General features: G+C 32.7%; 2 protein-coding genes and 1 long non-coding RNA gene across 4 annotated transcripts; all 3 read left to right on the top strand.

Annotated features, from left to right (window-relative positions):
- The first annotated feature begins 825 nt into the window (after nucleotides 1-825).
- Nucleotides 826-8385, top strand: LOC123924527 (protein GET1-like). The gene is made up of 8 exons (XM_045977454.1): nucleotides 826-1364; nucleotides 1595-1730; nucleotides 2402-2481; nucleotides 4090-4160; nucleotides 5364-5422; nucleotides 5509-5590; nucleotides 5794-5843; nucleotides 7954-8385. Exons 2-8 carry the CDS (start codon nucleotides 1614-1616, stop codon nucleotides 8026-8028), a joined length of 534 nt encoding a protein of 177 aa, XP_045833410.1. The 5' UTR covers nucleotides 826-1364; nucleotides 1595-1613; the 3' UTR covers nucleotides 8029-8385.
- Nucleotides 8386-11847: 3462 nt separating this feature from the next.
- LOC123882459 (heterogeneous nuclear ribonucleoprotein H) lies at nucleotides 11848-14238 on the top strand. Of its 2 annotated transcripts, none has more exons than XM_045931319.1 (2): nucleotides 11848-12060; nucleotides 13240-14238. In XM_045931319.1, exons 1-2 carry the CDS (start codon nucleotides 12044-12046, stop codon nucleotides 14018-14020), a joined length of 798 nt encoding a protein of 265 aa, XP_045787275.1. In that variant the 5' UTR covers nucleotides 11848-12043; the 3' UTR covers nucleotides 14021-14238. The 2 variants fall into 2 exon arrangements, with proteins under 2 accessions (XP_045787275.1, XP_045787276.1); XM_045931320.1 differs by having other exon boundaries at nucleotides 11929-12060; nucleotides 13329-14238.
- A 5948-nt stretch (nucleotides 14239-20186) lies between these two features.
- LOC123882460 lies at nucleotides 20187-26057 on the top strand. Its single transcript, XR_006799819.1, has 3 exons — nucleotides 20187-20255; nucleotides 20443-20493; nucleotides 25794-26057. It is a non-coding gene; the product is annotated as an uncharacterized LOC123882460 (long non-coding RNA).
- Nucleotides 26058-26594: the final 537 nt, after the last annotated feature.

Here is a 26594-nt window from a genome sequence, read left to right as displayed (position 1 = left end):
TTAAAGGCTACACCAAGAAGATTGGAACTTGTGATGCATTACATGCTGAGATGTGGGGTTTGTATTTGGGTTTGGACATGGCTTGGAGGGAACGATTTTCTCATCTTATAGTGGAAAGTGACTCAAAGATATTGATTGACATGATCTCTGGCGATTTCAAGTTTAATGGGAATATCCCAATTTTAGTTCAACGTATCATGAAGCTGCTAAATAAGAATTGACATGTGCGAATCAACCATAACTGGCGCGAAGGAAGTCGGAGTGCTGATTGGCTTGCTAACTCTAGCACTATGTTGGATCATTCGAATTTGATCATTTTGGAGTTTGTTCCGAGTGAGCTGCAACAAATTCTCTTTGATGATATTTCTGGAGCTTGCATGCCTAGAAATGTGAAGTTATAATGATGTAGTTTTTTTCTTGAGCTTTGTCCTCTATTGTACAAAAAAAACCCGAATGATTTTAAAATGAAACAACTAATTTCATAAATGAGAAAAAATAAAGTATCAATAAAATAATAATAAAATTGTCTCAATAAATGTAGCTCAAATTGTAATTATTGAGATATATTATTAGAGTGGTCGGAATTCGAACCCCGAATTCAACACTTCTCTACGATTAAATGTGTGAGTTGACACTAGGTTTCTTGAAAAAAATAAAATAAAATTACTAACCATCAATAAACAATGAATTTAGGGCGGGGGCTAGCGTGAGAGAGCAGGTAGTATCTCTCACTCATGAGCAACCGACTTTTAACCATTGGATCTGTTAAACGGCTGTGATGGTGTATCCGGAGAGAGGAGAATTTCTAATGTTGTAAGCAGGTGAATAATACTTATATTTGCTTGATTTTGTTTTGGAATTTCAACATAAAAAACAAAAATAAAAAATTAACAAAATAAAAACAGAGCGCGTTTGTTGTGATTTTAACCTCCACCACCACCACCACACCATCCACAACCACCGTCCATACCACCATCATCGTCGCCGACCGACCTCCACCGCCATCGTTAAAATCAATTAGATCTAATCTGACCTCCACCACCATCACCGCTTCTGTAAGAGATATGCGAAAGTGACAACAACGACCGGAGAGAGTGAGAGAGTTGCGGCGTTAAGGAGAACTACCGGAAAATACGACGCCGGTGGCCGGTGGATGGTAGCCGGCGAATTAAAGAGAACTGAGAGAGAGGAAGAGGCCAGTCGTGAAAGAGATCTTAGAGTTGGAGAAGATAGAGTGTAAAGGGAAAGAAAAAAGAAAAGTGAAAATTGTTTTTAGTATTATTCACCTGCTACAACATCAGTAATTCAGATACAGCATCACAGCCGTTTAACTCATCCAACGGTTGAAAGTCAGTTGTTCACAGGTGAGAGATACGACTTACTCTCTCACGCGCCTGAATTTAGTATCCTAATAATCACAGTCTTGTCTGTCTAACCTCGTGGTTAAATTTGTCTTTGCAACTTTTCAATTTTCAGTTTTTGATTTCCAATCCCCAATTTTGATCTTCTTTCTCACAAACAACCCTAAATTATCAATCTTTTTGTCTCTAGGTAAGAAATTTTGATTATTGATCTATTTTGTTCCCTTAAATAGCTATTTTCGAATTGAATCAATGATGGAAGGAGACATAGCAATTGAAGAACATCAAAGATCTTTAGCAGCTCCTTTCGTATTTCTCATCGTTCTCGCTTTTCAGTTTGCTTCTCATTGGATTGATCATCTCAAGAAGGTGGTTATCTTCAATTTACAACCTATTCTCAAAATGCATTTACTTTTTTTTTTTTTTTTTTATATGTTTGTGGTTTACCTTGCTTAATTGGAACTTTGGTTTTTGATTTGCATGATAATTTATTCACTTTGCAGTTTATTATTATAGGATTTTGGAATTGAAAACTATATGTTTATGCAGTAGGACAATGGTTTTCACATTTCAAAACTTGTTTAACTCCATGCTTTTATGCTGTTGTTTTTAATGTAAGATATAGGATAGTTTTGTTATCTATTAACGGCGCTTAGCAGAGAATAGTGGTTTATTCAAATTCCGCTACACAATGCTATAGCGACACTATAGCCGCCCTTTAATAACCTCTAAAGCATGGGTACTAAGAAAACGGTGAATCATTCAATGAGATAGAGTTGAGGCTGTTGCATAGGTTAATGTTTGTGTTACTAGATCACACTTGGGGTCAAATGCCATTAATTAAATATCCATGAAAAAAGCGTGGTATTTTAATCAGACAAAAATTGAACCTGTGCATAATGCCCTAGTGATTGTCTACACTTTTCTATAGTAATATTTTAAGTGCCTATTGGCTTTCTCGTGCTTGGTGGAGATATTCTCTAAGACACTGACCGGTGATTATGTTACTAATTTCTTTTAGTCGTATGCTTTTGCTACAGAGTGGATCTGAGAAGGAAAAAGAAATTAAGTTGCGTGCAGAAATAAAAGAACTTTTGAAGGAGGCAAGCTCCCTGTCACAGTAAGTAACCCATGCTTTAGCAACCGCTGTCTCCTTCTATGAAAAGGAACTGGTTTTCCTTAGATCCCAAATTCAATTGGTTATGATATTTCTGTTTAATTGTTGTTTGTGTCAACTTTTTAGTTCCGAAGTTGAAAAAACCATCTTTCTTCCACTTTACTTAGAGCAAATGCACTGTTACTTCAGGATTTAAGAGTCTGAAATGCTTAAGCATTTGAGCTGTTTAGATTACAGCAAAGGGATGGTATGGAATGACATTAGTTTCCATTGTTTGAAGCATGGTGGAACTTGTTGGAATCTATTTCATTCTATTCCATTCCATCCCATTCAATACCTTGTTTTTCTTCCCCCCTAAATTCTGTATTTTGGGATGAAACCAACTTATTATTTCACAATTACTTTACTCCCCAAACAATGTAATGGAGATTTTCCTCATATTTTTGTAAAATATCTTAATGATGGTATACTGTAATTCTATTCCATCCCTAATTTCCACTACGCTGCATTTGTTAGTTGATATTGATATATCTATATAGAATTATGCTAGCAATATACTCTAATACACTATTTTCAATACTCACACTTTTATTGGGTTGAAATTCATGAGTCCCACTAATTTTGTGTGGGGTGTACATGATTTAGTGGAATACATATGAATTTCAACCGATAGGAGAGAGTGTGTTTCTAGCACTCCTCATATACATAAAACTCTACTATATGATCTGAATCAAATGTTAGAGCCCATCCCCCAATGATAAAAAAAACCCATTCTAAATATGCAGCTATCATGGACATAATCTTGTTTGGGCTATTTTACTTGTTATGTGTGTGCATTTTGCAAGTTGGCAAGGGTTAATTATAGTTTATGTTGGTCTTAATATTAGAGCTTGCACAAGGCTGACTGTAGGTTAGTATGTGGCCAACTGGTCATTGAAAGTTAGAGGGTAAACATATGGTTTTGTACAAATGCGCATTATGCCCTATGTTTCAAACATTTTGGCTGTAAAATTAGAAGTCAAACACTCAAACTATGGGTTTCGAGGATGATATATTGAAGGGGATTAATGACAGTCTGGCAGAGAAGTATCACTATCAATATGATTACTAAGGAAGATGTATGGTACTCAGACATTGATGTGACTTTAATTGAAAACCATAATATATTTAAATCATGAAACATAGTTCAGAGACATGAAGAGTATAGAATCAAACAATACAACAACACAATATTTTTTCCTATTAGATGTAGTTGGCCCTTGTTGTACAGATTCAACCAAGTTATTTGGTGAAACTTGAAACACCATTTATTTTCATCGCAGTATGTTTGTGAGAGATACTCCCTCCGTCCCAAAACAATTGTCTCTGTTGACTGTTAGACATTCATTTTGACCGTATTTTTTTTTTACTAATGTATAAAGACAAATATTAGCAAATAAGACCTTGTTTGATTTGTCTCAATGAATATTTTCACAATATTAAATTTTTATAATTTTTCATGAAAGAAAACTAAAAATACTAATGATTCAAATTATGCATTGGTATGCGTAAAGGACCATTGTTTTGGGACGGAGGTAGTACAGTACATGATTAATTTTTTTGTCCTCTCAGGCCATCCACCTTTGCACAAGGAGCAAAACTCAAAAGACAGGCAGCTGCAAAGGAGAAGGAACTTGCAAAGTGTGAGTTATTTCCTGTTGCAAGTCATTTCACATGTTGCATTCTATATAAATGCGGATTGCCATATTACATAGCTACAATTTGGAGTCTTTTATGAAATAAATTGTTGCTATGATACCTAAATAAAAAAGTTATAGTTTTCCTTAGTCTCCATCTACCTAATGGACTATCTTTCATCTAGCCTACCTTGCTTACTAGTCCTTTTATGGGTCTAAACACATGTCCAAACCAAATAAGATCGAAACTCTACCATATTTTCTACAATAGGAGCTACCCCAAATTTCTTTCTTATAATTTCATTTTTAATCCTATCTTGTGTTGTATATCGATTTACCTATTGTAACATTCTGATTGTGCAACACTGTTTAACCACGTCCCTAGCATAACATTCTCATTTCTGCGAAAGAGATAGTAATATCAAAGAAAAACTAATGTATTCGGTCTTTAATGCTGACCCTCTTTGTATTTTTCTAAGGAATGTTTCTTTATCACACACGGAAATGATAGGAGTGCCCCTCATGAGTTGATGTTTTTCATTTTTTCTTTATGATCCTTTTGATCGTTTGTCTTTGTTTTGGGAGGATATTTAGCCTTATACTATGTCATGTTAGACAAACAGAAGAATAGGGGAGGATTTTTGGGGGAGAGACAAATAGATAACAAAATAGAGAAAAAGTTGGTTAATAGAACTTCAGTAATCTCAACATCAATTCTTACTACAAATGGATAGGAACCTGAGTTAAGAAAGAACAAAAAAAATAGTATTATTGAATTATTTCAGAAGATGAACCCCTGTAATCCTAGATCAAAGCTCCTTAGAGAAGAGATAGTTCTCCCTCTGCACAAGTAAATGCTATCACTCTCTCTCTCTCTCTCTCTCTCTCTCTCTCTCTCTCACAGCAGAAGGTGTCACACACGTTGTTCAGCCCCTCACTCTGCCACACACACACGTCACATTCCTTCCATTCCATTTCCTATATTTTCATAACATTACTCTTTACATAATGTGTTTGGGAAACTGATTTGCTAATTGCCTATTTGTTCCTGCACTCTCATCTTGGTCGTAACACAAATCAACATGCATGGTAGTTCTTAAAACAGTGCTGGAATTGTAGCAGTACTCTAGTTTCTCTGTCTTTCCTGCTCTACAAATCTAGCATTTATAAAAAATTTAGTTGCATAACATTTAAATATTTAATATCCAGGTCAAGATTTACAGGATAAGGACACAACTTTGTATTCAAATGTTCTGCTCTTCTCAAAGGTATTTCCTGATATAAAATTTGATTTTTAGGTTTACATATTTCTTTGAGGAGGCTGATAAGATACATATGTGGTTGTGCCTTGTAGGTTTTAACATATTTAATTTTGCTTATCTGGTTTTGGAGTTCTCCTGTAGCTAGCATATCTCAACAACTCGTGCAACCATTTGGTAATGCAATTATGATTGACACTTCAATTCTACTAGATTACACTATAAACTCTGTCCCCCATTTGAATAAAACATGCTGGGTTGTTGGGATTCTGTCCAAATAACCTAGCTGACAAATGGCATTGGCTTATTGCTTTTTAATGTTGAAAGAAGAAAACACTGTTTTTGTGTGTGTGCTGAACTTACTTTACACTCTTCTGCAGGGAGATTATTATCTTGGAGGACTGGTGGAGTTCAAAATAACAATATTATGGTGAGTAATTGCTAGTATTCGTCTGTATTATAATTGACGTTATTGTATAAAGAAGCAATTTTCAAAGCAAATGCTGCCTATTGAGGTCCTAATCATTGAATGTGCCGGTCTGAGCTTTTTCTTTTGAGCAAGGATTTGATTTAGCTTGTGAGTTGTAACGCTCTCATGAATAACCTAAATTTCTAAAGATTTAAAAACCTTCATTGCTGTCAAATGAAGATTTGGAGCTTTCCAATAAAATAGCTGTTAAGAGTTTCAAATTGGATGAGACATGACCTGCAATTTTTTTTATATGGGCTGGGTAGTCCTCACCTTATAAACTGGTTTTGTATGGATTGAGTTAGGTCCAACACAAATTTTATGATGGTATTAGAGCCTATCCAAGATCCGCTGGGCCACCTGCTATCCAGGTCATGCTTTAGATGTTCAGTCCTGAGTGTGAGGTGTGTGTGTTAAGAATCCTACATTGGATGAGATATGACCTGAAAATTTGTTATCCTATCCTATGTTTGAGGCTGACTATAGTAATAATTCGGGAACAACACGTTTGGCATAGCAGAATTTCAAGAGCATCTTTCAAACCAATTTTTAAACAGAAGATCTAGGCCATTTGAAGCACTTCGTAGGAATTGAAAAGAGATTTTCCTCTCGTAGTGGAATTATGTTCTTGATCTCCATCAAATTAGCATGTTGGCTGGGAACTAGACATTGGGCCTGTTTGTTTGATATTTAAAAAAAATGATTTTTTTTGAAAAAAATCATTTTCAAGAAAATCATTTTTTTTGTAGAGATTTTGAAAAAAATCTAAAGCTATTTGCCGTTTGTTTACAATCATTAAAATCTATTTTTTTAAGATGGTGAGGGATGATGAATGATAAAAAAAATGGATTTTGATAAAAACTATTGAAAATAGATTCTCATTTTGATGAAAAAAATGATTTTTTTACTAAAATGATTTTTGAAAAAATCTGAAACAAAAACAAGTAAGATAAAAAAATAGATTTTTTTGGTGAAAAATCTGAAACAAACAGGCCCATTGTGACACTATAATGCGAAACTCATTTCAAATGATTTGGTTTAGAAAGGTACACAAGTTCAGTTAATACTCAATTATCTCACTGAGACATGCCCAGTCAGACACTGCTTTCCCAATAAGTGTCGTAAATCCATTTGTGTTATCTCCTCTAAGTCTTGTTGCAAAGCAGTTTTCCAAATCTCGAGCTATTTGAAATGAGCTTTGAGTTGTGGGGTTTTTTGTAAATACAGTAGCTACATGGAGTAGGATATTTTGATGTAGAATGCAGACTTAGGGTCGATGTCTTATCAATCAAAAAATGAAACCAGTTATTGTGTGATCCTTATAGGAAATTTGACCCCTCAAAAACAAGAAACAAAATGCAGTAGCAAGATCAACCAGAGTCCAACTATTGGCCAATGACTCAAACTTGTGAGTTATTATGGGTGTATTGTCTATAGTCCGAATTTGGGCTCAAGAATTCTCCTCTTATGAAACTTTAATGAGAAAATGAGGCTTCTATCCACATTGCCTCTAACCCAAGGTTCTATGAAAGAGCGTACATAACTTGGGAAAGGATGCAACAAGTACATGTATCTACTAGACATGTAAGAAGTGGGGACCAGTTAGGTAAGATCTGTACCTTCATTCCACCTTGAGGGTAAGTACTAGTTGCATTATGTGTGCACATCATTTATGTGCAGAGGATATTTCTGTCTGTGCACTTTATTGTGTACTAAACTATACTGCCAGCCTAGTGTACTTTATACAAATAAAGACCTGCACCCTCATCGTCAACTGGTTCTGAGAGGTAGTTTTGAATTGGTGTTACTCAAGTACTTAAAACAGTTTGCAGACACAAACTGCATATACAATCCTACTGGAAGCAATTTTAACCTGCATCAGACTAGTACATTGTAGCTCCACCACCTTTATCTTCAGTAGTAAAGTTGGTAAATTTTGATAATTTTCTGTAGTATACTATATGAAGAAATTCATCCGCCCCATTAATTTGGTATCGATAAAAGAGAACATATACGAAAGTGTCCAATAGTTTGTGATTGTCATTGAATCTGATCTGATATATCATTGCAGGTTGGCATAATACCTTGGCTAGCAGTATCTTCGAGGGTTAGCAGATTTATTTGTAAATTCAAGTATAGCAAATAGACGCACATGAGCCAGTTTCTACACGGTTTCTTGGTTTGAAGATTTTTCTTCAACCATAATGTCTGTAGTTTGAAACTTGCATCTATAAAAATAGACGCATGTGATCCTCTAGAATGACTGATTGATGGCTGGTATTCTGGATTTAAAATGGAAAGAACAGGACGTTACTAGGTTTGTATATCTTGAAATTAGTCCCTCCTATATGCATTTCCTCTTCTGGATGTGCTTTCTTTTGTGTCTTTTTTTTTTCTTGAATTTTTTTGGGGTACTTATTAAGAAATTGTCTTTAAATAAGGAGATTTGTCTTTTAAATGCATTTGATTAGTCTTATTTATTTATTCATTTATTTACTTGTTTGTTTTTTGTGTTTTTTTAGTTTATATATTTTATTTATTTATTTTATAGTAACGTTTTAGATGGTGTAATTTGTGTTCTTATTTATTACTTATTAGGATTGGTCCTATTGTATCCGGATCTATATATAATTTATCTATATATTTAATATATTTACGAAATCTTTCTACATGAATTAATCTACACGTACCATTTTATATTTTCATTGAAATATTTATATACACAACTGTGAAGTCTTTAAGTTCTAGTCTGTATGACGGTAAAAAAAAGGTTCTAGTTTGGATGAAAGTGTTTATCTTAACAACAATGACATTGTAATTGAGTTAGAGTGTTAGACCGTACGAGTTACGACCATTTAATTTTTTTTTGGAGTAACATAAAAAAAAAACCTACGTCCTTGCAAAGGAAAGGACACATTTTTTTGAGTCAGCAAAATTTATTAATTCATCCTTGCAAAGGAAAGGGCACACTTAGAACACCACCCCATAAGTTCTAGCTCAAGTAGCAAAAAAATGCCAAAATTGTTAGGCCGGGCGTCATGATCCGGGTTCGAATCCGGGATATCACAATTATAGGAGTTTATTTTCAGTGGATTTACCACTTCATCTAAGTAAAAAAAAAAAAATCATCACCTAATAAAGAAGATGATAGGCATGATGGCGGTTCATTGAACGTAACAAGTTGATCTAAACAATTATAGTCATCATCTTAACAAGAATGTGTACACAAGAGTTCTTCAAAACAAGTTGATCTAAACAATTATAGTCATCATCTTAACAAGAATGTGTACACAAGAGTTCTCTTCTTGAAGAATATGATGAATAGAAATAGACCAATTCTTAATGAGATAACTCCAGATATAATGCAAGAGATTTACATAATGATGGAATCTCAGAGTGTCTGTCATCACTAACTGTATAACATGAAGAGAATTAGATTAACACACAAACTTTATGTAATATGCATCCAAACACAATTTTGCCCCAATCAAGAGTGTTTGAATGCAACCCACTTGGGTTGGTCTGGTGGTATTGGCTTGAGACCTGAGAGTGTGCTCCTCCTTAAAGTCTCATGTTCGATTCTCTCTAGTGACAATTTGGGTGAGCTAATTTAGTTTCTTAAAAAAAACAAAAAGTGTTTGAACTTTGAATCTCTGCATGTAGGATATTTAGTATCCCCACACTTCTAAATGAGCCAAGTTGAACGTTACCATTAGGGATGACAGGAAAACTCAAACCCGATAGACTCACCCGAACCCAAACCCAAGTCAACGGGCGAAACCCAGTTGACTAGGTTTGGGTTTAGGTTCGGGTGGCACCCGAATATATGGGTGTGGGTTTGGGTAGTATCAAACCCATACCCGAAACCATTCACCGACCCGTTTATATATTAAATTACCTATTTACCCCTATGTATTTTGCTCCATTTTAAGTTTTTGAATGTTGTACTGGTGCATGTTGTAGTGATGATAACATTTGATGAATTGTTTAGTAAAAAAAAACTATTTTGAAATTTACAAACTATATTACCAAATTATGCTACATTTTGCGTTTTATCAAATATAGTTCGGGTCGGGTTTGAACAGATAATCAATTATGAGTGTTCTGGTTATGAGTTTCGAGTTTGGGTGAAAAAACACGAACCCAGCGGGTGCGGGTGTGAGTTTCATTTTCCCACCCGAACAACATTTAGGTTTGGGTTTGTGTGACACCCGAATATATGGGTGTGGGTTTGGGTAGTATCAAACCCGCACCTATTGCCATCCCTAATTACCATCATGCTTCCAGATTAGTCCACCATAACTCGCATTACCTAGATCGGTCAAGGCACTTTCATCAACATTGAGAATCATGGTCTTCCTCCCCATGTTGCCAACTCACCATCCTTGGAGTATGAAGGGTGAGGGAGGGATTTGGATTTGACGCAGTAACTGCTCGTCCTAACAGTTTGTTGATAGTTGATTTTGTCTGTGTGTTATCTAAGCCATTTGTTATTAAAATCGATGGTTGGAATATTAAATAGCGTGATATGACTACTATAGAGAATCTGCATCAGTCAGAGAGTCAGTACCAAATGCCTGGTGAGCAAGATAAAATTAGGAAAAAAAAGTTGCGACCATCGAGTGCATAGTTTACTGAACATTTTTAAACACTACCTTATTTCTGATACATCAAATCAAATATTTTATATAACCAAAGATGCAAGAACATATTTTATATGAACATTATTTCAAAATTTTTAACAACTACATATTTTTTTACTATTGTATAAATTACCTTAGCTATATTATTCATATCCATACTCGAATATCTGAGAGATTGAGTCAAAGAAACTACATCACTGCCAAATATTTCAAAAATTTTAACAACATATTTTTTTTCTTTCTTGCAACAACTAAATATTTTAAATCTAACATAATATTAATAAAACATCATATATTCAATTTAAAATAAACCACACTTGCTATGAAACTTTGGTGTGAACAAATTGGTGGAGGACCACAAAATTACAAGAGTGAAATACAAGGGCTAAACTTGCTTAAGAAAAGTGGGGGATAAAATTCCACAATCCATATACTTGGGATTCTAATGTTCATTTTAAGTCTTTAATTTAAGAGACCATAACCCTTATGGATTTAAAAAAGTTGATTTTGATATTTATTCGTATTTAGAGATTTTTCAAAAATGCAGAAGCTATTTTGTTTTATGAAAAACTACTCAAATGTCATAAAAATGATTAAAAAAATGGCATTCAATTTATAATTTTCTAAAGAGTTAAATATGTTTTTAATCCTCTAAATATACTAAATTTCATTTTTAGTCCTCTAAATTTGCAATTTTCAATTTTAGTCTCTTTTTTTTTTCTTTTCAATTTTTTTTCTTTTCAATTATATAGGACTAAAAATGAAATTTGATATATTTAAATGGACTAAAAACATATTTAACCTTTGTTAAATTTTGGGACAAATACTATTATTTTTTTATCCGTAAAAGAAATGATAATTACCATAAAAAATTAACACATAATTGTAAGATTTAACTTCAAATCTTCTGCTTTTGTAAAAAAAAAAACTTTAAATTATTTCGCTGCGTCAAAACTTATAATATTTTTTTCATTAATTCTATGGTTCTCAAGATTGTGATTTTAATTATAAAGTAAATAAAATTTGACTAAAAGTTACTCTCTTAAAAAATCGAACTCAAATTATTTCAAAATATTGTATCTAATAATATCAATATTTACGCGTTAAACTAGATTCATTTTGTTTTTTTTTATGGAAGTTGAACTAGATTCTTTCAAGTACTATTTTTTTTTGTAGTAACAAGTGCTAATATATATTTTTTCTTATTGTTTTGGTAGATATTACTATTTATTTTTATTTTTTTTGGGGTCAAGAGACAAATAATAATTTATTTATTTATTTATTTAATCTAGAATAAATGTGAAAAATAAGTAATAAATAAAGAGACTCAAAAAAAACTTGAAAGCTTTCACAGTGTTCCGTTTCGTGAAGAAGCTTTGTTGAACGCGTGCAACCCTAGTTAGGGTTTTCTTCTCAAAACTCCAATTTTCAATTCAACAAATCGCACCGCTGGATCCTTATCGTTTTCCTCCGTCGGTCGACTCCCCCTTTTCCCGATCCTTCAGCGATCGTGGAACCATGTACGGCCCAAGGGGGTAAGTCTCCTAAACTTCATCTTTCGTTTATTTTTTTATCGTTCTTTTTGTATTTTGATTTTGGGGTTTGATTTATGCGTGTGATTAGGAATCGTAATTGTGTTTGGGAATTTGAGTGTTTGTTTGAGAATTTTTGGTTTGTGATTATCGCTTGTTATGAATATGAATATGAATGTGTTTTTGTAATTTATATTGTGTTGTTTGATTAAATTTGAGATTTTCATCCGTTTCTGCATATGATTTATAGCTAAGAATTAAGACAGAAAAGATAGAAATATTCATAAGGTCTCTAGGCTAGGAAAATTCTGTGTTTCTGATTTTTCTCTAAATTTTGCTTTTATAGCTATTTATTTCAAACTATGAGCGTACCGTGTATCGGTGGTTTGTGTCAAACACCGACACGTCCGACACCAGAGTACGCCTAATACAGACACATGATACATTGAATTATGCCGTTTTGTCAAATTATTATCAGTGTCTCTATCCGTATTCGTGTTTCATAAATTTCAAATGATTTATATCCTATACCCTGCCTGATATAGTGTTTTACCCTTTTATTTATTTAGTTAAAAGTTTTCCACCAATGAATTTTGCCAATGAAAATGTGGAAAATATGTGGGCATTTACAATTTACCTAGACTACTTTCTACCATGTGATTAGGGTCTGTAGGCACTATTTTGTCACACATAACTTTCTTTTGACCTTGAAAGTTCAAACTATGAAATATATTATAACTTATTTTTGCTTGTGTTGATTTTTCTTAGTTTTCTTCAATTAATTAATTAACCTGCTGAGCTTTGTTGGTCTAGCACTAGGCATATTGTTCCGTTATTAACTTTCACCTGCTTCCTTTGCATGACTTTTTTCCTTTTTGAAGTTCTTTTGCTTGTATGCTTTGTTCAGTGGTATGCCCAACTAATGGTTTGTTTCTTGGATGTTGACCGATCAAATGTTTTTTTTACGAAACTTGTGGTCCATCCTTGGTACACTATTGGTTTCGGTGGTTGTCTTTTTAATTATTTTTAAATGTTGTTTTGTTTTTGGTGCTGTGACGAATATATTTGATAAAATTTTATGACGTTGGGAATTGAAATTAAGTATCAGAAAAAGATGGGTTGGGTTTGGTTTTATTAACATGTTGAGTGGGGGATTTTTGTTTTGGGTATGGAAATTTGAAGGGCAATGTTGGGAAGCGGGGGGGTTTCGGACGGGTACGAGGTTGGCTCAAAGAGACAAAGAATGATGGAATCCAATCCATACTTCGCAGTGAGCAGCGGACCAGGCAGCTTTCAACATTATGGATATGCTGGTGGCTTCCAGCCCCCTCCTCCTTTTCCCGTGGTTCGTCTCAGGGGGCTTCCGTTTAACTGCACAGACATTGACATTTTGAAGTTCTTTGCTGGTCTGACCATTGTGGATGTGCTGCTGGTCAACAAGAATGGACGCTTCTCTGGAGAGGCCTTTGTAGTCTTTGCAGGAGCAATGCAGGTTGAGTTTGCTTTACAGAGGGATCGACAGAACATGGGTCGCAGATATGTGGAAGTCTTCAGGTGTAAGAAGCAGGACTATTACACTGCTGTTGCTGGTGAGGTCAGTTACGAAGGAATATATGACAACGATTACCATGGAAGCCCTCCTCCCTCCAGGTCCAAGAGGTTCAGCGATAAAGACCAAATGGAATACACTGAGATATTGAAGATGCGTGGACTTCCATTCAATGTGACTAAATCTCAAATTATTGAGTTTTTTAAAGATTACAAGCTGATAGAAGATAGGGTACACATCGCATGTCGCCCAGATGGTAAAGCTACCGGAGAGGCATATGTAGAGTTTGTTTCACCTGATGAGGCTAAGAGAGCAATGTTCAAGGATAAAATGACCATTGGATCGAGGTATGTGGAACTGTTTCCTTCTACACCAGATGAAGCTAGACGTGCTGAGTCAAGATCAAGGCAGTAAATCAAGATATTTTGTCAGGGATTGTGCATCTTGTTTTAGGTTGTCAACCTTTTTATTCTGCATTATTCTACTACAACTATTCTAAGTTTTAGATGAATGTACTTCAATTACTAGTTTGGCTTGATGGTGGTTATATTTGAATGTCTGAAATGGATGCATTAATTGATTATTAATAGAAAAGGCCTTCGAATATGTGGCCTAGTACGTGGAAGGTAAAATTTGTTTAATCCCTCGAAGTTCTTTACTGTTATTGTAGGCTTTTCTAGGCTTCAAATTTTATTTGAATTGCTTAGGCGATTATATGTTCGAATGAGTAATTTTGAGTGGTCTATATATATATATATATATATATATATATATATATATATATATACAGTCAATCAACTCCTATACAATAAATAGATTATATATACAGTCATTCAACTCCTATACAATAAATAGATTAAATAATACGAAAATAATATCAAAACATGCCTTGATGATCTTTTAATTTAATATTATGTAGAGTTTTTCATTGGCTATGTCGATGTATTGCTGGTGTAAGAATTGCTCTCTTCAAACAGTTTTGATTAAGTGCATGTTTGCCTGTTGGGTGTAGGTTTGAGCTCTCAAAACTTGCTTTCTCATGGGGGAAACATTGTTTTTGTTAAAAATATATGTTTTGTTGTAAAAAGTAAAAACTAATTGTCTAGCATGACTTTTAAGTGATAAGAAACAGTTTTTGTTTGATTGGAAAATTTAAACTATGTTTTACATTTCATTTTCCTTTGTAGTAGTAAATATTTAAATATAAATTTGTTAAAGTTATATAAATGTAAATCACTTCGATTTTACTTATTTTAGTCGAGTCAATTCACAAAAAAGGTTGGGTCTCGTGCCTCGTGCCTTAAGACGAACTTTAGAGACGATTAGGATTTTGCAAACAAAAAAGGGAGAATGTTAACTTGTGCCCTTAAGGCACATGTTAAGGAAGTAAAAATAGAAATTATTAAATGCTAATTTGTGCATTTTGACTTTTGAAATATTAAATTTCTTGTATCATTAAATGTTGAATTTCTATTTTAGTATATCTTAACATGTGCCCACAAGACCCATCTCCTGAAACTCCACTTATTTTCCTTTAAGATGAAATTTTTAGTCACTAGACCAATTGAATGACAATTGGGTTTTTAAAACTATCGGGTTTGTTGTTAAATTATAACTCTCCCTTGGTATTTCAATTCCCAAATCTGGACCCTAAATTTTTTATTAGAGAACTGATGGTAGAGAGGGGGAAAATATCTAGGCAGCTATAATATAAATCTCAAACAATTTTTTCATTGTTAGAGAACTGATGATAGAGAGGGGAAAAACTCTGGGCAACAATAATAACAACTTCTATGAAAGAGATAACCAAAATCAGTGAAACTAGAAAGGAGATGTTCAAAAAGAGTAATAAGTAAGCTAAGATTTGTGAAATGAGTGATCATGTGAGATTTTAAGTAAATAAATATGAATCTTTAGATCAATAAAAACAAATCAATAAGATTTGGTGTTAAATTTTAGTTTAATATTTGATGTCAATAGATCCTAACTCATATCACCACAAAAAAGATCCTAACTCATATAACCATTAGTTAAAAGGTTTGAATGACTACAGTAATTTCATTTACTACCTGATTATTGAATTAGTAAAAAAAAAACTCATATTTCTAATTTTTGATTATTCAAGAATATTCAATCTTCTGCTTAAAAAAATTGTTCATTCTGCAACCTTTATTTTCAAGGCTTAAATGCATTTTTGACCCCCCAAGTTTCACAATTGCTTGATTTTGGCCCCTCATATTTCAATTGCTTGATTTTAACCCCCTAAGTTTCACAATTGCTTGATTTTAGCCCTCGAAGTTTCAATTGCTCGATTTTGGCCCCCCAAGTTTACCTCTTTTGCATTTGCTAGCCCCCCATTAACTTTTTTGACTAAAAATTGCTTATGTGACATTTTTAAAAAAATTAAAAATATGTTTTAAATAAAAAAATAAAAAACAAATAATATTTGCTTTGATAAAAATGTATTAAAAATTGTTTTTTTAATAAAATGTTTAATAATTATTTTTTATTTAAAAAAAGTTTACAAAGTTTTTAAAAAATAGTTCATATAAAATGTTTTTTTTACTTTTTTATATAACAAAATTATTTTATAAACTACATATAATAAAAAAAATATTTTATAATTTAGTTTTTGAAAAACAATTTGTAATTTATTTATTTATTTTTAAATACTTATTTAATTTTAAAAGGCCACATAACCAATTTTTAATCAAAATATTCGACGGGGGGCTAGCAAATGCAAAAGGGGTAAACTTGGGGGTCAAAATCGAGCAATTGAAACTTGGGGGGTTAAAATCAAGCAATTGTGAAACTTATGGGGTTTAAATCAAGCAATCGAAACGTGGGGGGCCAAAATCAAGCAATTGTGAAACTTGGGGGGCCAAAACTGCATTTAAGCCTATTTTCAATCTTTGTTAGGTGATTCAAACAGTAATTTTGCTAATTTTGAACCCCTAATCCCACCAATGCTATATTCAAATTCATGAGGAATCCCTTTAGTTCTCATGTAGTCGTAATATTGCATCCGCCACAAAATAAATGACACCGTTGACGGACTTGGATTCCATGCAGTCATTTTTTTGGTGCAGTCATACGGTCAGACCATTTATAACCGTCCGATCAAGATCAGACGGTTATGATTTAAACACTATATTTATTGACTGCATTTGTTTGAACCGTCCGATACCGTTGACCACTTAACGTACTTACATTTTTAAAGTATTGAATATACATATTTTAAGAAGAAACTTCATTATTAATATGCTTAACTATTGCCATTTCTCTATTTTTTTTTACAATAGCATTTCCCTATTAAAAATTATAAAAAGTGTATATCTTCAAAATACTCATCTAGACAAATCAAACAACATCTTATATGATAATATTGGAATTTATATGTCAATAGAAAATATGGTCAAAGTAAATTACGTGAATAATGCATATAGTTAAATTTGATAATTATTTTGGAACTAATTGTTAACCATATTCCACAATAGATACATCCGTTATTTAAATTATTTAAATTTCAGACTACAATTATCTGATCAATAAAAAAAAAAACAACAAAAATAATAATTGCTTATAATTAAAATTTAAGGGAGTACCGCCTAGGTACCGCCGGTTCATTAAGAGAAAGATTAGCAATTCATTCTATTAAATATGGTTTTACTTATTTATATATATATATATATCTCATTTTGGTTTGTTCAAAAAAAAAATTCATTCTATTAAATAATGTAGATCTCATTCGTCTTCACTAATATCCTACATTTTCGGTTTCTCCTTCATTATAAATCTTACTTTTTTCTCGATAAAAACCAAACAAAAAAATCTATTTATTTGGTGATAAAATCTATTTATCACAAAAAAAAAATCTATTTATTTGAGAAAAAAATCTATTTACTGTGTTTGGCATATTCTGCATGTATCCGTTGTATACTCCGAAACATACCCTTTATTTTTTTTGTCAAGTAATTTAATTGCAATGTCCCTAAGACAATTTTCTTGTTTTTTTTTTTGACCAAGAGACAATTTTCTTGTTATTTTAAAAGAAATGAAGGTGGTGGGACTATACGCGTAAATAGCACCGTTAGCCTAATTTAATTTTCGGAAATTCAAATAAAATTTTCATAACGTTCATCTCGCTTTAACGCAAAATATCTCTCTCTCTCTCTCTCTCTCTCTCTCTCTCTCCCCAACTTAGTCCCTAAACTATTAAAAACAACTAAAAGGTCCCTAAACTATATTCACATCCTTCAATTTAGTCCCTCGGTTAACTTTTCCGTTAAGTGACTGTTAGTAGTCCCTAAACTATAAAAAATACTTCAATTTAATTAGTCCCTAAACTATCTTAAAAAACAACAAAATAGTAACAACACTGTTAAATCATACTGCTAAATCAAAACTGCTAAAACAAATAGTCCCTAAACCATACTGTTAAATCAAATTCATTTTTAACATAATTCATTAATGCTAAATCATCCTTTGTCTCGTTCACTACCTAGTAACAACAAAAATTCATTACTGCTAAATCAAATTTAAACCAAATGAAACATTACTGCTAAATCAACATAAACCAAAAAACAAACTTAACCATAGTTTAAACCATAAACCATAATCTTCATTACATAAATCAACTAAACCATAATCCATCAAATTCATTACATAAGTCAACAAATCCATTATCCATCAAAAGAACTAACTAAATCACAATCCATAGCTAATCACCTAAGGCGAAATTCATCCCAAAAAACAATATTAATCATAAACCATAATTTCATTACTAGAAAACTAGCATGCATCATTACAAAAAACCAAATATTATATGCAACAATCAAACAAAAGCACTAAGTAGAAGGTCCTTCATTGCGTGATCCTCGGCTTAATCCTGGAGTTGGCATGAATCTCATCGATGTTGTCTCCCTTGTGTTGTTGTATGCTTTCATTGGATCTACAAGTTCCGGACTAACTACGATATTTTTAACAGCAACTACTGGATATATAACTTCCCCAAATTGAACTTCAGCATTGAATTGTGGATATATAATTAACTCTCACTGATTCATTCTCTTCATCAGATGAACTAATAGGCCCTCTAAGTTCTTCTGAGTGATAAGAGAACCTTCCTCCATCACTTGTATCATCATCACTTTCAGCCATCTAATATAATATAATGTATAGTATTAACAAAGAGCACAAATTGAGAAAACATTGAGGAGACAAAACAGGGACCACAAGCAAAATAGGGGAGTATTCCAAAATAGAGAGACAATTGCATAAAAAAGAAACAAATTAGGACCACTATAATACTTAAACAAATTAGGACCACAAAGCAACATAAACAATAAACAATAATATAGATGGTAATAATATAAGAGATACAAAAGCTTCAAAATAGCATCAACATGAATAAGCGATAAAAGAAGCAACAACAACATGGTTCACTCTAAAACAAATTTGGTTCAAGCTAAAACAACATGGTTCATTGTACTAAAAAACACAAATTTCATTCATGAAAATTAACAAGTGAGAATAAACCCTTACAAATTTATAAAAGTTAGAACGAAAAACAGTGAAAAACGTACGTTAAACAACGACGGCAACCGGAATTGGAGCGTATAGGTGGCGCTATGGTTTTCAGATTGAGATGATTTGAGAGAGTTGATCAAGAAGAGAGAGATAAGAAGATGCAATTGAAGGGGGTTGAAGAAAAAAGAGTTGGTGACGGAGGACTAAATTAATGGAGTTGAGAGAGTTGATCGAGAAGAGAGAGATAAGCGTAAAAGTAGCTTTTGAATTTTAGAGTTTTAAAGAACAGTTAACGGAAAATATAACGGATGACTAAATTGATGGATGAAAAATAGTTTAGGGACCTTTTAGTTGGTTTTAATAGTTTAGGGACTAAGTTGGCAAGAGAGTGATAGTTTAGGGACTAAATTGACTAATTACTCCGGATATAATGTTTCTTCCGAACCTTCTCTTCCACTCTTCCGTACAAATCTTCTTCCAATTCCATCCTTTCTTCAAACCCAAAATCCCAATCCATTCAAACAAACCCTAAAACCCCATTAATCACTGCAACAAATTTTCTACTTTGCCACACCAGATCTATCAAAACTACCCATGTTCTTTGTATGTGACGTTTTAGTCATCTCCATCATCAATTAACTCAAGGTAAAGCCTCTATTTCTCTCTAAATTTTGTTCTTTGAAGCATAGGTTACTGGTTTAGAAAGAATTTAGAAACCTAATTGAATTAGAAAAGGGGTTTATACGATTCTTGTTGATTGGTTATTCATTCCTTGTTTATTATAAGGTTTATTATAGGGAAATGAGATAAAGTAGTAGAACTCACTCTAATTTCACAATATGACTCTTTGAGTCGATTTAACATTAAATGCTCTGGTGATACCTTTGTGTATAGAGAAGTCTCCTTGATCTATTATTGGCTTTAATTTTAGCAAGTTTATCTTTAAGAAGTTTTATGATTGTCATTTTATTTAGCTGTGAAGGGTCATTCAAGGTTTGTACGACATGGAGATCTTGAAGCAGTCAACAAGAAACGCCTACGTTCACCACGACACCACCTACACATGTGACAACACCACCTACAGCAGTCCAAGAGAAAGCTCCACTAATTAACTACCCAGGTGACAACCCCACCTATATGTCAATTGTTACTACACAGTTTTTTTTAAATTCTTTTATTGTTGCTTTGGGTATGAGATGACTTATATAATATATTTACTCGCCAAAGTTGTAATTTTTTATGCAATAGCTTCACCACCAAGAAATAACTATGTTAACCCATGACTTTTTGCAATGTGCATTTTACAGTTCAGAATATTAAAAAGAGGATGAAGATGACATGATGATATGCTGCAAAAGGTGCATTTTTTCTCCTTTGATTATTAAAGATACAATAGTTGATTTAATTTGGTGCACACTGGTTTAATATGATGTTTGTTACTATAATCCTATTTAGACACATGTTACAATGTTATGTTGCTTTATGGTCTTAGTTTTGTGCATAACCACAGTCCATATTTGACTAGAAAGGTTTAATGTGGCATGATGTTATGTTGATTTTCATACTTTAAGTGGTAGGGCTGTGTTCAGAATTATGAGAAAATGTTTCTGATTTATGTTTAGTTATAGAACACATTTCAATTGTAAAGCATGCTTTTGTAAAGGTTTAGTTCAATTTTTTAACCATTTTTGTTTATGTCTAATTTGATGATACTAATGTCAACACAGCGGAAGAGAATAACATGCAACTTTTTAGGTCGACATAGTTATTTTTATTAGTTCGCACATTATTGACTATTCTATATCCAATGCTATCCTACACCAAGGTGGTGCTAAACCTACACCCCTGTAAGTAACTCTGTTAGCTGTACTGTATAATAGTCTTCTATTACCAGATGTCATTTGGCAAGGCAAGGAATATTCTAGAATAGTAAAGTAGAAATACACTTAATAGAATAGAAATACACTTTACTGAAAGTGCTAGTTAATCACTACTCATATTAGATGGAATAATGTTGCTTTGATGACTCATTGTTATTGGCTATATAAATTTTGAGGTGGTTAAATGTTGTCGCGGTGACTCTTAAGTCAAATTGCTATTGGCTATATAAATTTAGAGATTGTTATATATTGCCTCAAGGATTCTTAAGTCCAATTACTATTGGCTAAATAAATTACGAGATGGTAAAATGTTGCCTCAATGACCCTTAAATCTAATTGTTATTAGCAATATAAATTCTAAGATGGGTATATGTTGTCTCGATGACCATTAGTCAAATTGGTATGGGCTCTATAAATTCAGAGATTCTTATATGTTGCCTTCGATGACTGTTAAATCAAATTGTTATTGGATATATAAATTCAAAGATACTTAACTGTTGCCCCATGACCCTTAAGTCCAATTGTTATTGGCTATATAAATAGTGAGATGGATATATGTTGCCTTCGATGACCCTTAAATCAAATTCCGAGATGGTTATATGTTGCCTTCGATGACCCTTAAATCAAATTGTTATTGGATATATAAATTCAGAGATGGTTAACTGTTAAGTCCAATTGTTATTGGCTATATAAATACTGAGATGGATATATGTTGCCTTCGATGACCCTTCTGATATGGTTTTATGTTGCCTTCGATGACCCTTAAATCAAATTGTTATTGGATATATAAATTCAGAGATTGTTAACTGTTGCTTCAATGACCCTTAAGTCCAAGTCTTATTGGCTGTATAAATACTGAGATAGATATATTTTGCCTTCGATATTAAATTTTTATTGGATATATAGATTTAGAGATGGTTAACTGTTGTCTCGATGACCTTAAGTCTAATTGTTATTGGCTATATAAATACTGAGATGGATATATGTTGCCTTCGATGACCCGTAAATCAAATTCTGAGATGGTTATATGTTGCCTTTGATGACCCTTAAATCAAATTGTTATTGGATATACAAATTCAGAGATGGTTAACTGTTAAGTCCAATTGTTATTGACTATATAAATACTGAGATGGATATATGTTGCCTTCGATGACCCTTAAATCAAATTCCGAGATGGTTATATGTTGCCTTTGATGACCCTTAAATCAAATTGTTATTGGATATATAAATTCAGAGATGGTTAACTGTTAAGTCCAATTGTTATTGGCTATATAAATACTGAGATGGATATATGTTGCCTTCGATGATCCTTAAATCAAATTCCGAGATGGTTATATGTTGCCTTCGATGACCCTTAAATCAAATTGTTATTGGATATATAAATTCAGAGATGGTTAACTGTTAAGTCCAATTGTTATTGGCTATATAAATACTGAGATGGATATATGTTGCCTTCGATGATCCTTAAATCAAATTCCGAGATGGTTATATGTTCCCTTCGATGACCCTTAAATCAAATTGTTATTGGATATATAAATTCAGAGATGGTTAACTGTTAAGTCCAATTGTTATTGGCTATATAAATACTGAGATGGATATATGTTGCCTTTGATGACCCTTAAATCAAATTCTGAGATGGTTTTATGTTGCCTTCGATGACCCTTAAATCAAATTGTTATCGGATATATAAATTCAAAGATTGTTAACTGTTGCTTCGATGACCCTTAAGTCCAAGTGTTATTGGCTGTATAAATACTGAGATGGATATATTTTGCCTTTAATATTAAATTTTTATTGGATATATAAATTTAGAGATGGTTAACTGTTGCCTCAATGACCTTAAGTATAATTGTTATTGGCTATATAAATATTGAGATGGATATATGTTGCCTTCGATGATCCTTAAATTAAATTGTTATTGGATATATAAATTTAGAGATGGTAAAATGTTGGTTTGGTGACCCTTTAAGTCTAATTTCTATTGACTATATAAATTTTGAGATGGTCCAATGTTGCCTCAATGATCCTCAAGTTCAATAACTATTGACTGTGCAAATTGTTGGATGATATGTTTTAGCTACTGTTGACCCTGGGCCTATATACACTACTGTTATGTGTGAATACTTTAGCCAAATATTTAACTGAGATCGTTAAATGACAAATGTCGTCTCGACGACCCTTAAGTACAATTTGATATTTATTATTTGAATTCACACATAATCAATATTTAAATGTACCCCTTTAAAATGGATAGTACATGAATCCAATTTACTACTGCTAAGGAAAAAGTAGTTTATGCTCCTTTCCTTTAACTACAATTGTGTTTTAGTGACTGATTTTTCTGTTCTACATCATGGTAAATTATTATGGGATAATTATGTTTGAGCTAGTGATGATGACCTTCCACCTAAATGTTATTGAAATGTGAATTCTTTATTCATAATTGAGATTGTAAAGTTTAGTCTCGTGATCCCCAAATACAATATCTATTCAAAATGTAATTCTTGGGATGGCACGTGCTTTGATGAAATGCATTTCGTAATGCAAAATTGTGATATGTTTGAGCTTATCCATCTGCAATATGGATTCTTTATTCCTAATTCCTAATATAATTTCAATATAGTCCTGGATGCGTCAAATATAGCTGTAATAATGACTTAATTGCTCATAATCTATAATTGAGATGGTACGATTTGAACCTTGATCATCCTAAACAAAAAATGTAACATGTTGTACTTAGATTTGCTCCTAAGGTTTGAGCCATATGATGATTCCAAAGTTTGTGGTAGGCTTGGATAGATATTTGTTAATACTTGGTATACATTTCATAACAATGTTGTGTAATGGTATTGTGTAGCCTAGTAGATGGACTCTTAAGTAAATTTCCATTCAAAATGTAATTCTTGGGATGTTACATACCTTGAAGTATGATTAAAAAAATTACCTTGAAATTGATTATTTGGGTTCACTGATGCATCATTTGTAATTGTAGTGTTTGCTTGCGTAACATTGTTGCTTTTTTTGTTCTAACTGCTTAAGCAGTATATCATGGTAAATTGCAGAGAGAGTAGAACAAGCAAAGATATATAATTAATTCTCAGTAAGGTAAAATGGTAAACTACAAAGGCCACACAGCAACATTCTTTTTTCATAACACATATTTTTTGGTTTGGTCTCGTCATTTTGGAAGATGCGTCCTTTCCTAGCTGTGAGTTTTGCTAGTTGTTTTTTTTTCTTTCTTTCTTTCTTTCTTTTGACTGTTGCATTGTGCTTTGTAAGGACGCCTAAATTGTCATAGGCTAGCTTGGTTCATACTGTGTTGCAGGGATATTTGCTACTCCTTGTCTTCGGCCAATTTTCCACATAAGTAATTATGCTTGTTCTGTGATTACCATGTGACTAGAGGGTAGTTTTTCATAGTTGACTGGTTAACTCGTTTAGGTGATAATCTAGAGTTAATGGTCCTTCATATTGGCCTTGACTTTCACGACTTTGGATCAGATTTGGTGAAATAGATTTCAGTTTGTTTTCCAGAGATACTCGGTATTGATCAATGGTATCAATCAAGTTTTGAGGTTCTGATAGTCTTGCAAAGCGTGGCCTAACAATTTGAAGGTTAGGATGAAATTATTTTCTGTTACAGCAAGAGATTAGATATTTTCTGTGTTGGAGTGTTGGTGGTATTCTAGAGGTGGTAACTGACACTAATTTACTCAATGATAATGGTAGTATATGATAAACTATATTGCTGCATAATTTAGAGTAAGAGAATACTTTTGGGGCTGAATATTCATGTATTTTTTCTTATCAAATGCATCTCATACACATGAATATATATAGCATGAGTAGTGATGGTTACAACTATCAAAGAGTCACCACTACTAGGTGCTTAATCCATAATTAAACACTCCACTAAGCACTAAGTGCTTCCACTAATAACAATGACGATTTACTCATGTAACTCTTCACTTACACTAGATAATTTCCACTATCTTAACATATTCCACTAACATGAAATCAGCACATTAACTAACATGGAGTTTTGCTCTGGGAGTAATTAGTGAAACTCTCTACTACGATTTTCTATTAGGGTGAAATAATTTTCTATCATGTGAGATTTTTGTATTTGTTGGCCTTGCTGGCACTGATTTCTAGCTTGACGCCTGAAGCTTGAGCCCCCTTCCCCCTGGGAAAACTAGAGAATAATACCAGAGAAGATCTTGCAGGATTTATGAATATGCTGAAATTTAATTTATGGCATAAGATTAACGCAAAAAGGTGAAAGACCAATCACTATGTGTCCTTTTGGTTCTGCGTCATCATTTTGGAAGAAATATCCTTTTCTGATACGTTAGTCTGAGATATTTTTTTGCTATTGATCAATAGTTCTATATGCAGTATCAATTAGATTTCGAGGTGTGGCGGATACTCTTGCACAGTGTGTGGCCTTGCCTTGAGTTTTAGCTAGTTCTCTTCCCGCTTTTAATTGATGATTCTTTATTCTGATGTAGTATCAATCTTGTTGCTGTCATATGGCTCATTGGCTGTTTTTTTCTCATGTTAAACATGTTACCATCATGCTGCAAGAATTTTCAAATTTGTGTTTCTCCAATGAACTTGATTATGGATTTTTCTCATGTTAAACATGTTACCATCATGGTTGGTTTATGTTTGGTTATTCTAGTATTTCTGATTTTTAACTGTCATGATCAAGAGCTGTACTAGCTATTTAGGTATTGATGTTGGAATCAATATGCTAATATATTGAATTCTATCAGGAAGCACCCACTACAAGTCTATTTGTTGTGTTTTTGTTCACAGCAGTGGAGTTCATGCTAGACACTACCATGCTTATACAAGTCCACTTTCAAATCAGTGGTACTGTTATCTCAGATTTTTGATAAGGAGTATTTAATGAAGATTTGGCGCACTAACATGGCATTTATTGAAAAAGAATAAATCGCTTATTTACCAAATTTCAGGGTAAACAGGTACGTACTAGTTTGATGAATATTATGAATCTTATTTTTGTGTGCTTTTCTATTTATCACAAATCACATAAAGTGGCATAATTGATTTTTAAGGCCAATAATGGCCACTTTGAAATGGTAAATATACTACTTCCGGTCTTTTTTATACGAAACAATTGGCCTTTTAAGTTTATTGAATAATCGGTATATATGATTTATATTATACCTCAGTCATTTAATGAATCTAAAAAATGAATTATTTTTTATAAAAAGGATCAGAGGGAGTTATATATGTGCCGTAGACTGCAGTGCTAGTGGTTGTAGGATAGTAGATATGGTTGATGGAAATTTATCTAATGGAGATTTCAAGCTTTCTAGTTACTAAAAGTTAAAAGATTATTGATGATTTTTCGGGTATCGTTAATATGTGTTGATCATGAGTTTTGGGAATTTTTTTTTCCTGTTGATATGAATATAGTTAATATACGTTAGTACATAAAGGACTTAAGTTGATATCGTTAAATTAGTCGTTCTTGACCGGATACTGAATTTAAAAAAATAAAAAATATTGGTGAGCCGATTTAAATATTATCTTCATTTTAACAATGA

Source organism: Trifolium pratense, linkage group LG4 (genome assembly GCF_020283565.1).
Source record: "Trifolium pratense cultivar HEN17-A07 linkage group LG4, ARS_RC_1.1, whole genome shotgun sequence".
NCBI classification, from domain to species: Eukaryota; Viridiplantae; Streptophyta; class Magnoliopsida; order Fabales; family Fabaceae; genus Trifolium; species Trifolium pratense.
Note: the sequence above shows the minus strand (reverse complement) of the source record. Positions and strands in the feature narration are given on the sequence as shown.

Coding starts and splice junctions, on each gene's coding strand:
- LOC123924527 (XM_045977454.1), top strand. CDS start 1,614: ATGATGGAAGGAGACATAGCAATTGAAGAACATCAAAGATCTTTAGCA. Junction 4,161..5,363: donor GGAGAAGGAACTTGCAAAGT/GTGAGTTATTTC, acceptor TTTAATATCCAG/GTCAAGATTTACAGGATAAG. Junction 5,423..5,508: donor ATGTTCTGCTCTTCTCAAAG/GTATTTCCTGAT, acceptor TGTGCCTTGTAG/GTTTTAACATATTTAATTTT.